Consider the following 14,249-nt stretch of genomic DNA (forward strand, 5'->3'; position numbering starts at 1 on the left):
CCTTTTTGTCGCGTGCACACGCTCTCAAGTGGCTAAGACCACAACCGGGGGTATTTGGGCTGTTTCCAAATACCCCCACTTGCGGTCTTGGCCACTTGAGAGAGATATGACAGGGCTCAACATTAACGCTTTTCCGAGACAAGTGAATGTTTGTATGGACAAGTGACAGAGAATTTTACTTGCCAGACCGGCCAAGTAACTTGAAAAAAAAAACAGTGTGACACATATGTAGGATAATAAAAATATGTGCATTAGACAGAGCTTCGTGTTTGTGCTTTTTTGTCTGTGATAATAATCGATGGCGCACCCCACTGAGTCCATGGGGACTAGTGATGGGAAGTCCGGCTCTCTTCCCATAGAAGAGCCGGCTCTTATGGCTCCAAAATGGCTCTTTACTTAGTATCACCTTATATTTTAGCCCAATTATCAATTGTGAATAGTTTCGGTATTATTAAGCATTTTGTATAATGTTTTTCAAAAAATACTTATTTTTAGGCATTTTTTGTTACGAGAAAAATTCTTATATTTGATGTTTTTGATAAAACTTTAATTGAACACAGAACCACAGCAAACAAATCAATTAAATGCAAAAATCTTAACATTTAAGTGATAGTTCACCCAAAAATGAAAATGTTGTTATCATTTGCTCACCCTCATGTCATACCTGTATAAATTAGAAAGATATTTGTAAGAATGTTAGCAATTTCCAATTCTGTGACATCATTGACTGCCATAATAGGAACAATTCAATGGTAGTCAAAGGTCCCCAGAACAGAACAAAAAAAATAATATATTTTTCCTACCATGGAAGTGGATCATGTCACAGATCTGAAAATTGCTCTCATTCTTAATAAAATAAAATGTCCTGTTAAATCGAACATTTAGACAAAAAATACTGTAGTGTGCTATAGTACTTGCTATTGAAAATTGAAGTGCCCTTGTAGTAAATTGATAAACACTGTATACTATAGTAAAGTAAAAAAAACAATATAGGAAGAATTTTACTGCAGTTAGTAAATACTATAGTATACTACATTAATTTATGTGGACAAATATTCCACTATTGTATAGTAAAAAAGGAAAAAAACAGAACTTGGAAATATCAAAACAAATTTAGGTAATCTAAAAATGATATGGCCCCAATTTATTTAACATTAATGTCTTCTGTCAGTAATCTGCCTATTCATAATGAATTCACTTACACATTTCTGATTCGTAATTGCGATAATAGTGTTTGTAATGCATTTGTAATGCTAGTTTGTTGAGGTGATAACTACGGTTGTATTACCTCTGTCAGTTGGCTTTCTAATGGGGTATTGTTTTGTTCAACGTGACAATTAAAAGAGCTCTCGAGCATTTGTCCTCAGGGTTTCCCCAACACATCTGAATTTCCGATCATAATCATTCAACATGTTGAATATTTAAGAATTTGCGATCGGGCTGGCTCCGATGTTCTTCAGATCTGGTTCATTCACTCTTAACACACATCACCCCACTGGAAATTATGATAAGATAATCTTTAGAGCTGTTTAAGATCATCAGGACTTTACCTAGGAACTCTCAGAAGGGATAGAAATTGACCTGATTATCTTTAAGTGTGGGTAACGGAGTCAAGCTAGTGAAGTGCTGTGCAGTATGTAAACCTCACTTCCCGGCCTCAAGGACGCTCTAGCGACAGATGCTAGAGACTGCGTTCTTTAGCCTCCTCGCTAGAGCGCCCAACTCCCATACCGGACCGACCCGGTTCGAGGCCTGCTTAGAGCGGTGCGGAGCGTTCCGGTTACATGGGCCCAACATAAGTTCTATCAACTCTGGGTAGGCTTACATTGAGTTAAGCGCGTGCACGACAACTACGACAAACCATGATAAATGGAGCTCTAATATGACGATTCACCATGGCAACTGCACCAAAAATGCAACATGGTTGGAATGGCTGCATGTAAAGCCTACCTTTATCGAAAATTATTCATGCACTCTATTTATACATTTTTTAAGCCATTTCGTATCCTTCATAGAAAACTTCCATTTGTGAGAAAATGTAAAGGAAAAAATATGCTCTGATGTAATACACTGCCAGGATGGCTGATGTTGTTGATGTAAGAATGGATTGATGTGTTTTGATTGATCTAATTCACTGTACAGAGAAATGGTACAGTTTTAATAAAAATGCACAGGAAAAAAATCCACTCAGGACCTAAATTGCTCTTCTGAAATTAAAGAACATCCCTATGAATTAATGCAGCCTCTTCACATAAAGGATCCTCTGTTAAAGCACAAATGGCATTTTAATCACCTAGTTGGGGTCTGTGTGATCAAAATGTGTGCCATGAATGACTGTATTAATGAATAAATGAATGACGTACAACTTTGCACTGTAAAAACGGGGAGGAGATTTATAGAAACTGTGTATGTCAAAGAAAACTTTCTCCCGACCATGTTATGTTCACAAAGTAAGTTACTATGGTTACTGACTCTGAGTACAAGTTTCCGCTCTTTTAGAAACGGGCTTGAGTTACTCGCTTTCTCGGGTTTGACCTCACATTCTAAAATAGCAAACCCAGAGTTTCCCTCATTTCAGGGATTAATATACTCTCTGTTTTCACAAAACCTCCTTTCTGAAACGGGTCCCAGGTAGGATATTTAAATAGTTAAATAAAATGTATAAATGTGTGACTGACTATCCACTGATTCCAGGAAATCTGGAACTGTCCCCATGCTGCATGTCCGTTCCAGGGCTGAGTGGTCAGCTAAGCTGCCAGTACAAGTGTCAATAAAGGTTTTCTTGATGATGCATAAGAAGAGAACTATGAGAACAAATAAATTCACTTAATTGAGTATATGAGTGGAATGTGCTGCCAGCATATAAAAAGAATCTGCATTTCTTGCTGTGGTCTTCTCCAGAACCGACTTGCACCACCTGCTGGTGAAGCGGTCTGGCAGCAGAAAGAGATCATGCACCTATGGATTCGGCTCGTATTGCTTCTCCTGAGATTCCCTGATGTGAAACTTTGAATTCCAAGCCGAATTTGAACCACTGAATCTGTGGAAGCAACTTTTTAACCAAAATAGTATGGACTGAAAATTGTCTGTTGAATATTAAAGGTTGTATTTTAAAACATGTTGAATTTTTTTAATAAAATTAAAAAGGTGAATTTTTAAACGGTGAAATTTATGAAATGTTTCAATTTGAAATATTCACAGCTTAACTTTAAAACCATATTGAATTTCAGACTCTAAAAATGCAACCACTGGTAATGCAACAGATTTATTTTTGATTAGTGGTAAACTAACATTCTTTTGTTTCAAAGACATTGAAATACTTCCATAAACTGAACTCTAAACATTGGATCTTTGGAATGTATAAGTCATAGTTGGATTGATCTCTTTCCAAGACAGGGGAACCCTTTCAGATTCATTATCTTGAAAATAAATTGAATAAAAGAATATGCACATCATCATACACAGACCTAAAATTACACACACATTGAAAGTCATCAAAATAAAAAAGGTAAAAAATATTTTAATTCACTGAACTGTGTAATGCAACTCAGGTAGAAAATATTTTTTGTCTATAATGGATAAATATTGATGTTTAATATAAAATAAGAACAACATACACAGATTACATATATATATTTACATTTTTTCAAAGTAACTTCCATTTTGTCAAAGGAGCCAGGTGTGTTTCACCTGATTGTATATGAGTGTTTCAAGCATTGAAAAATATGCATAATATATTTAAGGTCATATAACGTGTTTTTTGAGCTACTACAACTATTTACAAGGATAGTTGAAAAATATACCTATCCTATGGTGTGACAACAAAACATTTGAAAACACACTATAATATTTTAAATTATATGAATATTTTTTATGTCACACCATAGGACACGTGTACAAAGGACAGGATAAACCATATTTGCCCGAAAGCATTTAAATATGGACGCCCTTTGCTTTTATAAAATTTACTGTAACACAATGCTTTGTGGAGTGTATTGCTTTTATAAAACTGTTATTCCATATACGTAGCAAGGTTTCATAAAATAATGTAAACAAAGTGATATTTAGGCTATGTAATGGAGTTAGCTGTTACAAATAGGGGTATTCATAACGGCTTAGAACTCGACACAGCCAATCAGCATCAAGGACCAGAACTGACCGTTTTATAATTGTCAACCACCCACAGTGTATTTATGCACTGCTCTTATTTAACAAATGGAGTCTATGATCTGCTGTATTTTCAATACCATCAGGGTCATGCGTCATCCAGTGCATTTTAACACTACATTCTCCTAAAATGTAGATGAGAGGACACGTGAAGCAGTGTGTTGTAGCAAGTGCCGTTGCTGTAGGAAGTCCATATTTAAATGCATTCGGGTATAGATTATTTGTCGTAGCTTGAAGCAGGGTTAAAAAAATTTGCGGGCCCCAGCACACAAAGTATACGACCTTGACAGCACAAATAATCTGTGTCTGCTTCTTACATGGTACACATGTATTGTGAAAGGATTTGGTCGCCACACAGCAACTGACAAACATTACAAAAGCAGGTATGACAAGCCCGAACAGAAGTCGCGACACAACGACAGCCTTCAGCTTTTTAATGGCACCTGGAGATGTTTTAAAATAAAAGTCATAATCGTCAACACACCGAACCAGCTGAATCTCTCTGGAAAACAGCGATGGCATCGCAAGGACAGCCGCTAAAGTCCAAGAGAATAAAATCAGAAAAATGTTGCAGTTCTTGGACCTTTTTATGCATGCACTTTTGGAAAAAGCAGAGTTAAAGCTCCAAAGACTCAGGATGGTCGCTGTGGAATACATGCTACCGTAGGTGATGTAGGACGACAGCTTGCAAGTCACAGTTCCATAGTACCATTCGAAGTCATAATAAGCATAGAGCAATTGAAACACTAAAGCTCCACAGAATATTAAGTGTGTTGCAGCCAAAGCCAAAACCCAAATGGCAATTTTCTTGTAACTCTTGTACCTCTGCCATCCAACGAACACAAGGATGAAGTTGAGGGACAGACCCAGGACAAGGACGATTCCGTATGTAACAAGGTACATCATCCTGATCTGATATTGGTAAGGCTCTTTCTCAGTTTGATTTTCATTACGCTCAGAAAACAATTCTTCATAGTCTGGGGTGGTCGACATCTTGTACAGCCTGAGGGAAAACAAACACACAATGAGACACTGAAACACTGAGGATCCAGGGAATTTGTGCAGTGTTTTCATAACACGGTAATGGATAAAAACACACACAAAAGAACAGTCTATGAGCCTTTACAAACTCTGAACTGTACATGCTAGTAAATAGCAAACTACATTCATCCTGATACCACCCAAGGCAAAAAAAAGATATGTAACTGCATATGACATGCATGAACATTATAATAAAAGTACAGATTACAGAGAACACAGTACATCTGCAAAATTTAATACATTTTCTTAATCCAATTGCATTCTGAATATTTTCTGCGTAAAAGCTCTTACCTTTGGCATTGAAACAAAAGAATCAATAAAAGAGAGCTCTGATAAAAGAGAATGAACGTTGAGAAACTGCAGAGTGTGATACTGTGGTCTGCTGTTCACAAAAGATCTTTGCATGAGGGAGACATTGGAATGCATACAGCAGTTCTACTCTGGGTGTGGTTTCAGAGGAGAAATCGAGGCTGTTAACCCACTATTATCCTAGGGATTAATTTGACACCATTCCCTAATTTTTATGAGGACAACTCGGTGAACACAACATTAACATGATGTGATTTATTTCAATGCCTTATACACACTTTGTAGCATCAGTGTTCCTTGTGGTCAATTTGACCCCAAGCTCATTAAGCTGTATAAGACATAAGAAATTTCACACCCATTTGTTTTTTAGGTGATATTGAGATCATTATTACATGCTATAATGTTATAATATTCCCTATGATTTCATATTTTCTTTATAATATTCAAGAATCTAACATAACCATACCTGTTATATTGTGAGAACCAGTGATTCTTCACATGACATGGGGGTAGGGGTATCCTAATTTCTCATGCCATGGGTGAGGGAAAAACAAAATTCTTGTGAGAACTTTTATATTTCTCTTGCCGTGGGGGACGGAAAAACATAGTGAGTTTATTTAAAGATATATTTATGAACTCAACAAAGATATAAATTACCTTACACAAACCTTGTGTTAAAAAAAATCATATTCTGGAGGTTTAAATTGTTGGGGTCAAATTGCCCCATGTGGGGAAAAAGTGTTATCAGATTTAAGTGTAACAGGAGGGTTGAAAAAGTATATCATACAATGAGGTGCCTGAGCAACAACGTCAGATGCTAAATTATGCAATAACTGAAACTCTATACCAGAAAAATTGACAAACATACTTGAATGTTGATTTTACACGTTTTTAACGGCAAACTATGTGCTGAACAAAAGATATAATTATGTGGGAACATTCCAGGAGCCTTTATACACAGCTTAACGTTTGTCACACACTCTAAAAAAAAAACGAAAGTCTCCGGCAGCTGGGAAAATATAAAGGGGTCAATGACGTGACATGTATTTTTTGTGTCCAAATTCATTATTTTCCTAAAAAGAATTTGAATAAATACATGTCATATATCAAATGGATCTACAATATGTCCTTTATAAGAAACCCTTTTCATTTTATTGAAATTCAATTTTTTGAGTTTTGGTGTTTGAAAGACCAAAAATGTCAGGTGGTGCGACCGTCCGAACATACAAACAGAGAACAAAACTGAGAAATAAATGTTAATTTTCTCAATAAAATTCTTAATAAAATATTTTGGCATGATTTTATGTTAAATTTCTTATATATGAGGGGAAAAATACTCAGTGCTAAATACATTAAATGTATATTATTTTAAATTAATATATGGTCGCACCACCTGACATTTTCTTATTTGTCATTGACCCAGAGACTGTTTTTACACAAGATTTTTTTTTACTTCTGCTAAAAATCTGAAGATCTGCTGTGTAAAAACATCTGCTAAACATCTTTAAAGAGCAGCTTTACATCCAATTTTAAATCATAAACATCTTACAGACATCTTAGACAGCAGAAATCTCTGAGATGTATTGCAGATGAGAAAATTATTTCCCAATTTATATACCACGAACTGCAGTCAACCATGTAACGTTAGCGTATGAATTTTAGAATGGAAGTATCTTCATAAATGGAATACTCAACGGTTTAATACTAACCGGACGTACCGGTTAGTAACCGGTTTCCCAGACGAGCGCAAATGACGTCAATCGCACAGCACAATGCGTGTGAATACAAATCACCGGATTAATCTACTTTTGTATCAGACAACACTATTAGACTTTATTCTTTCTTTTTCTTCTCATGTCTCTGTCTATAATTTCTTTTAATACCAGAGAGTTAAGAAATCTTACAAAGAGAAAAGCTTTTTTTTCTTTAACAATTCAAATCTGTCTTATTTTTTTCAAGAATGTGTTATGGCGAAATTCATCATCAAATATTGAGAGACATCACGAAGACCAAGAAGCCAAGTTTCAAATTTGTTCAAACAAGTCAAAGAGAGACATTCAGAGTTCATCTGAAGATGTCTGAGCAATACATATCTGACTCCATCTCTGATACATTCTTTTATACAGAACGTAGCAGGCCCTTGTATACATACAGGTAATACAATCAAACTTGGTACGTTGTGGCGTCAGATACCCTTTTAGTTCTATTGAGCACTGGTTGAAGATTTGGTCTTGTTTGTCCAATCACTGAGCTCGTTCCCAGGACGGTTATAGAGAATAGATGTTGTTTAGCGACTGTAGCAAATGCTGCTATTATATATTATATGTCTGTTGTTGTTTGTGTCTAAGCAGCCTCCTAGATCGCTCTGATGAATATGGATTGTAGTAGAGTAGGCGGGGCGAGAACGTGGTTCGAGTCCGGTGAGTAATTGTGAATTAGCGCCAGCTGTGCACACACCGGGCTCGAATCACGTAGGAGATTGGGAGCATTTAAAACGAACGAGCGACCGGACCGTCGAAGAGAGAGGACCGGGCCCGAACTTATGTTAAGTGTATAATTATGTTCTTGTGTTTTGTATTTATGTTTTGTTCGCCGGCGGTCGTCCGGGAGGGGCCGCCGGCTGTTATTATTTATATTAAAACTTGTTAAAGTTTTGCCGTTTCCTGACTCCTTCCTTCCATTTTATGGAGATGTATTACATGGATCAAATGGAAACCTTCTGTTTCCTGGAGTGTTTAAATCTTGTCTTCTGTGATCATCATCTGTTAACGGCACTGCTTGTTTCCAGATTGAAGTCGACATTGGGATGTCAGAAATCCAAAGGCACGAATCGATGGCTTCCTATGACAATGTCAAAACAAAAGGCTAGTCGTGACTAGCATGTTAGTGAAGATGAATCTGGTTGTTTTTGAAAAAAGAAGTCCTTCTGTGCATTCTTTCTTTTGTAGTGATTTTCTACTAATAAAGTTGTGATGCTTTGGCAAGGCTGAGCTCTCTGTATCGCAGCTCTGCACATTCTTTACTGCAGCTGGCTGAGATGATAGCCAAGACTCAGCGTCACAATATAACTGCTTTAGGGCCTTTTGTGAAGTCAGCATCACTCAGCCCTTCACAGATCTGCTTTCACCAGCTTTACTGGAACGTCAGCTTTCTCGGTTTCTAAGAAAACAAAATAAAAATACACACATGTACACCAAGTGCACTTGCATAACAGTTTTAATTACAGAGCACTAATGAGTAAATTAAACTTCAAACACTTATATGAGTTCAGAAGTTCACCTTAGCAAATAATTAAATGGGTGGCCAAGTAGTGTTGAGTGTAGGAGGTAAGGCGATTTAACTATTTATAGAGCTTGCTCTGGTTTGGTAGGATAGGTGGCGTGATTGCTAATGCCGTGCAGCTGCATGATTGCTAATGCCGGGCAGCTGCATAATTATTTGCACATGCTCCTCCCGAACTTTGTTAATAAAACATTATTTCACGAGTTTACCTTAGCAAATAATTAAATGGGTGGCAGTTTAGATAAGCAGGGAATCTAGTATGCGTATTTAGCGTGCTGTCCGGGGAAAGGGCTCCGATCTCTGTGTTTGCCCGAGCCCCGAGCGCTTCCCCCCCAAAATATGCAACTAGCGCAGGACAGCAGCCAAGGCTGGGTGTTATTACCCCCCAAATATAGCAGAGCTTGTGGCTGGTGAGTTGCTGGCCTTCATTTGGAGTAGAGTCCCGGCTAGGGTTGGTTTCTGTGGGCATCTGTGGGGTATCGATACTGCTGTGGCCGTGGGCTGTGGGGTATGGATACTGCTGTGGCCGTGGGCCGTGCGGATGGAGGCCCCTGCTGGGGAGACACTGCTGCAGCGGTGGAAAACACAGATGGAAGCCCCTGCTGGGGTGGTACTGCTGCAGCAGTGTCAAATTGAATTGAAGCATTTCCAAGCTGTGAGGTAAGATTGTAGGGTTATGGGGGAGACTGAGAGGATGATGTGGCTGAGAGAGATGTCAAGGAGGGGCTTCAGTGGGTGGTCTAGAGGAATATTAGTTCCGAATAGGGAGGTACTAGGGTGGGGTGTTGGTCCACTTCTGGTGCCAGCTGCCTGAACTTCTGAAAAGCGAAGCGGAGAGAGAGTCATCTATTTGGTTTTTTGACCCGGGAATGTGTTTTGCGGTTAAGATAAATTGGTTGCACGCTGATATCCAAGTGAGTCTTCTTATCAAAGGCGTTAGTGTGGGGGAGTGGGAACGGCCTTTGTTGATACATTGCACAGGTGCTTTGTTGTCGCAGTAGACTGAGATACTGTTGGTTGACCATTCTTTTTCCCACAGAAAGGCTGTGATGACGAATGGGTATAGCTCGTACAGCACCTAGGCTGAGGAAGACTGGGGGAGATTTAATAGCTGAGGAGACCATGTGGATGCGAACCAGCAACCTTGGTAATACCCTCCGAAACCGACGGATAAGGCTGCGTCGGTAAATAATTGGATATCGTCCAGGTGCGAAATCATATCGTTGTAAAAAAAAGAGAGTCCATTCCATTGTTTTAGGAAGCTTATCCACAAACACAAAAACTGGTCTTCGAGTGCTTGAACGGAGGACGCGAGAGAGGCCCAGCTAACAATTTTACGTTATAAAAACGGTCCTGTAACGTTTCAATTAAGTTTTAAAAACGTTTATGTTCTAACGTTCTTAGAACGTTCAAAACGTCCAGTTTTTTAGACGTTGTATTAACGTTATTGTTTGGTTATAAGAACGTTATTCAAAAACGTTTTTAGAACGGTTCTATTTGTTGTTATATTAATGTTCTAAGAACGTTTTTAAACACGTTATAAAAACATTCCATTTGCCATTATAAAAATGTTCTAAGAACGTTTTTAAAACGTTCCATTTTCCATTATAGTAATGTTACAAGAACGTTTTTTAAAATGTTATTAAAACGTTCCATTTGCCATTATATTAATATTCTAAGAACGTTTTCCTAACGTTCACATAAAGTTTTAAAAACGTTTATGTTTGAACATTCAAAACGTCCAGTTTTATAAACATTGTATTAACGTTATTGTTTGGTTGTAAAAACGTTATTCAAACGTTCCATTTGCCATCATATTAATGTTCTAAGAACGTTTTCCTACCGTTCACAGTTAATTATAAAAACAATATGTTTACACATTGTTGGAACGTTCAAAACTACCAGTTTTAAAACATTGTATTAACGTTATTGTTTGGTTATAAGAAAGTTATTAAAATCTTTTAAGAACGTTCCAGTCTCTTGTTATAAAAATGTTCTAAGAACGTTATATAAAACATTAGGAAACTAAAAATACTATTCCGGTTCTTTGTAGCAACAGCAAACAATACATTGTATGGGTCAAATGTATAGATAGTATGGATACAAAATCAATGACATGTACAAAGAATCAATTAAATGTATACTTTATATTTTAGTTATATTCAGTTTATAATATAATTAACTTGCAGATCAAACAGTATTTCCAGTTCACATCAATATAAAACATGAAAAACAATCAAAACAAAACAAAATTAAGAACTTTAAGATTTTTAAATGGATTGAAATTATTCAAAATATTTAGAACATTCATAAAAAAAGGTAGACATGGCAATATTTTTTCATGAAAACAGCTTAAACACTTAAATCTAAAACATAGACAAAAAATAAAAATACAAATATTTAAAGATGCAGAGAAATATTTTAAGATGCAGGGATGTATTATACATGACAACAGTTTTTAAGGATGTCACTGTGACTCCATGTCAGCTTCAATCAACGGGACATCTTAGTGGACCTAAGCTTCAGAGAATGTCGGGAGATACTGGAACGACAAAAACAACAGTATTGTAAGTGGAAGTTCACCCACAAATCAATTTTGTGTGATTTTTTTTTACTCACCCAGATGACGTTAAACAGGTTTAGAGAACTTCCGGCTTCTTTGGAGCACAAATGAAGATATTTAGGTGACATCAGAGAGACTTCCAGGCCTCCTCATAGACATCATGGTGTCAGTTTTGGCCAAAGTCCAGCAAAGTACTAAATACATTGTTAAATTGGTCCACCCGTGCATAGTGGCTCAGTTGAATTTTTTTGAAGCGACAAGAATGCTTTATGTTTGAAAAACAAACCAAACTAGCGTTTTGTGTCAGTGTCTGACGAATGTCAGTGTATGCCACGTGTTCACAAGAGCACTTCTTCTGCATGAAGAAACACAGAGTTGCGTTTCCGTGTTATGAGTAAGAATGCCCAATAGGGGCAATCCCCATGCGTTGTTCGGCACACAAACCTAATACGCATGCGTCAAAGTGCTCTCATCCAAGAAGAAGAAGATGAAGAAGTGCTCTTGTGAATACACTGAAAAGACAGAGGAGAATGTATCGATTAAATCTGTATTTTGGTGTGTTGTTCGCACATAAAGCATTCTCGTCGCTTCAAAAAATTTCAACTGAGCCACAATGCACGGGTGGACCAATTTGACGATGTCTGTAGTACTTTTCTGGACCTTAGCAAAACTGACACCATGATGTCTATGAGGAGGCCTGGAAATTTCTCGGATGTCACCTAAATATCTTTATTTGTAGTCCAAAGATGCCGGAAGTTGTATAAACATGTTTAATGTCATGTGGGTGAGTAAAAAAAAAAAAATCACACAAAGTATAATTTTGGGTGAACTTCCCCTTTAAGTGAGGCGAGATTTAGTATAAAATAACTGGAACACTGTAGTTGCTCATGCAGAAGATCTTATAAAAAAAAGGAGCGAATATTTTTTTTTATTGTTTAAGTATTATGAACTAATGATTAGTCAGAGTTATGGACAGGTGTTCCTTTAAGTTAGTATTTGAAGAGTATGCTCCAAAATGAGATAACAATAATTCCAAAATAAAGTTATGTTCAAAAAAATGTATTGTTTATTCCAATTGAGTGATATCAATCAAACTGCAGTTTGTTTGTTTTGATTTAAGACATACTAACTAAAAAAATACAGCTAACTAACACAATGAAACATAATAAAAAAAACATGATTTTTGAAAATTGAAAACCAAACTCTTCATTTGTATTTACTACTAATATTCAAACACTGAGCATTACTGCATCAAAATAGTCTTGCTATTGTATCGTTAAAAATATTATTTATTTACAAGAGTTTCAATTTTCTACCTTGCGCAAAATAATATCTTAAAGTCATTTTTAACATGGCAAATATTGAAAATAATTGAATTTAAATATAAAAAATAATTTAAATAAAAAAAAACTAAAAGGGGGGAACAAAATGGTCATACCCAGTCCCGGTCAGACTCCATGAGGGATATATTTTGTAAAATTACCACTGTCAAAGAAATGAGTAAAGACAGACAAATTAATTAATTTTAATTAATTAATTAAGCCTGATGAGTTATAGTGAATAATATTCTGATAATTTGACAGTTGGTTTGATAACTTTATCTGAAACGGTGGCAGAGTTAAATTAATTTAAGTACATCATATTAAACATAAAAATATGGATTCAGTACCGTATATGAAAACATAATACGCGCAAATGCCTAAATGTCTAATGAATATCAAACGTCAAACTAACTTTAACGCTTTGGGTAAAATTGCGCGGCTTGTTCATCCGGTGTTGTGCCGAAAAATGCACCCCTGCCAGATTAAGCACCCCCTTCAAACACACGCTGTCTGATTGGCTAATTCTAACCACTCCCCTCCCCACACCTCATCCTAACCCCTCCCCTAACACCTAATCCTCACCCTAACCATTGTGGGGATGAGGGGGTGCATAATCTGGCAGGGGTGCATTTTTCAGCATAACACCGGTCATCTAATCTTAGCCCAGTGAAGGCAACGTCGCTACTGGAGAACCGCGCTAGCAGAGTTTAACTCGATCCAACCCTTATCAAACACAAGTCTTGCTATCTGGGTTAATAACGTTAATCCCGAATACACAGATTAGCTTTTTTGGGTGTGTTTTATTAAGGTTGGAGCTATAAACTCTAACGCGGCCCTCCAGTACCGACGATGCTCTTAGCCGATTTGGTTTGAATATCGAGAAAGTGTTCCAACGAAAAACATTTCGATAAATCAAAAGAGTGAACTAAATGTTCGGGAAAAACATCGCCTTAGCAAAAACATTTATCAACGACATTCGACTGTATTCCTTAGTTGTAAATAACGTTAGCCTATAGCTATAGCTAACAGCTCTGTGAATAACGGCCGCTGTTTTCGAGATAATTCAATCCTACGGTTAACCCAATCACAACCTCATTAAAACAATAGTAACTGCTGCAAAACTAAGATTATCAACATTGTTATTAATGTATTTTTCATACAATCAGCAAATGTCTCTTTGCTTACCTGAATGTTGAAGTAGCTCTGAAGTCGTCCGTCCGTTAGTCACGCTGTTTGAAAACGCACGTGGTGTGCTCTCTTAAACCACGCCCATACTATCACGGTCATCAGCATCGTTAATCCTTGAAAGTTTTTCATATGTATTTATATATTTTAAATTAAGGTACATTTATAAGATTATATTTGGTATTATACTGCCTTTGTATCAAATTACAAGAAAAAAAACTAGTTAATGCTAATGTGGGGGTGTTTCTTATGCAGCTTCTGTAAACTTGATTTCATTCTCTCTGCTGACTTTATTCAGTTCTATATGTTTTCCTATTTTGTTGCTATTTTTGGCTATTTGAGCAAATGGGAATGGAAAAAAATATTTGTGGTACTCTCCC

At 36.8% G+C, this 14,249-nt stretch overlaps 1 protein-coding gene and 1 long non-coding RNA gene across 2 annotated transcripts; both read right to left on the reverse strand.

Moving 5' to 3' along the window:
• Positions 1–3,249: 3,249 nt before the first annotated feature.
• LOC130419586 (chemerin-like receptor 1) lies at positions 3,250–5,630 on the reverse strand. The gene is made up of 2 exons (XM_056746428.1): positions 5,500–5,630; positions 3,250–5,170 (listed from the first exon to the last, which is right to left on the reverse strand). The coding sequence occupies exon 2, from the start codon at positions 5,158–5,160 to the stop codon at positions 4,192–4,194; it is 969 nt and encodes a 322-aa protein (XP_056602406.1). The 5' UTR covers positions 5,161–5,170; positions 5,500–5,630; the 3' UTR covers positions 3,250–4,191.
• A 5,510-nt stretch (positions 5,631–11,140) lies between these two features.
• Positions 11,141–13,902, reverse strand: LOC130419951 (uncharacterized). The gene is made up of 3 exons (XR_008906564.1): positions 13,870–13,902; positions 12,801–12,847; positions 11,141–11,341 (listed from the first exon to the last, which is right to left on the reverse strand). It is a non-coding gene; the product is annotated as an uncharacterized LOC130419951 (long non-coding RNA).
• Between the last annotated feature and the right edge of the window lie 347 nt (positions 13,903–14,249).

This window comes from Triplophysa dalaica, chromosome 4 (genome assembly GCF_015846415.1).
Source record: "Triplophysa dalaica isolate WHDGS20190420 chromosome 4, ASM1584641v1, whole genome shotgun sequence".
Lineage (NCBI taxonomy): Eukaryota > Metazoa > Chordata > Actinopteri > Cypriniformes > Nemacheilidae > Triplophysa > Triplophysa dalaica.

Bases quoted from the DNA above. Each gene is read 5' to 3' on its own strand.
- LOC130419586 (XM_056746428.1), bottom strand. From the start codon at position 5,160: ATGTCGACCACCCCAGACTATGAAGAATTGTTTTCTGAGCGTAATGAA.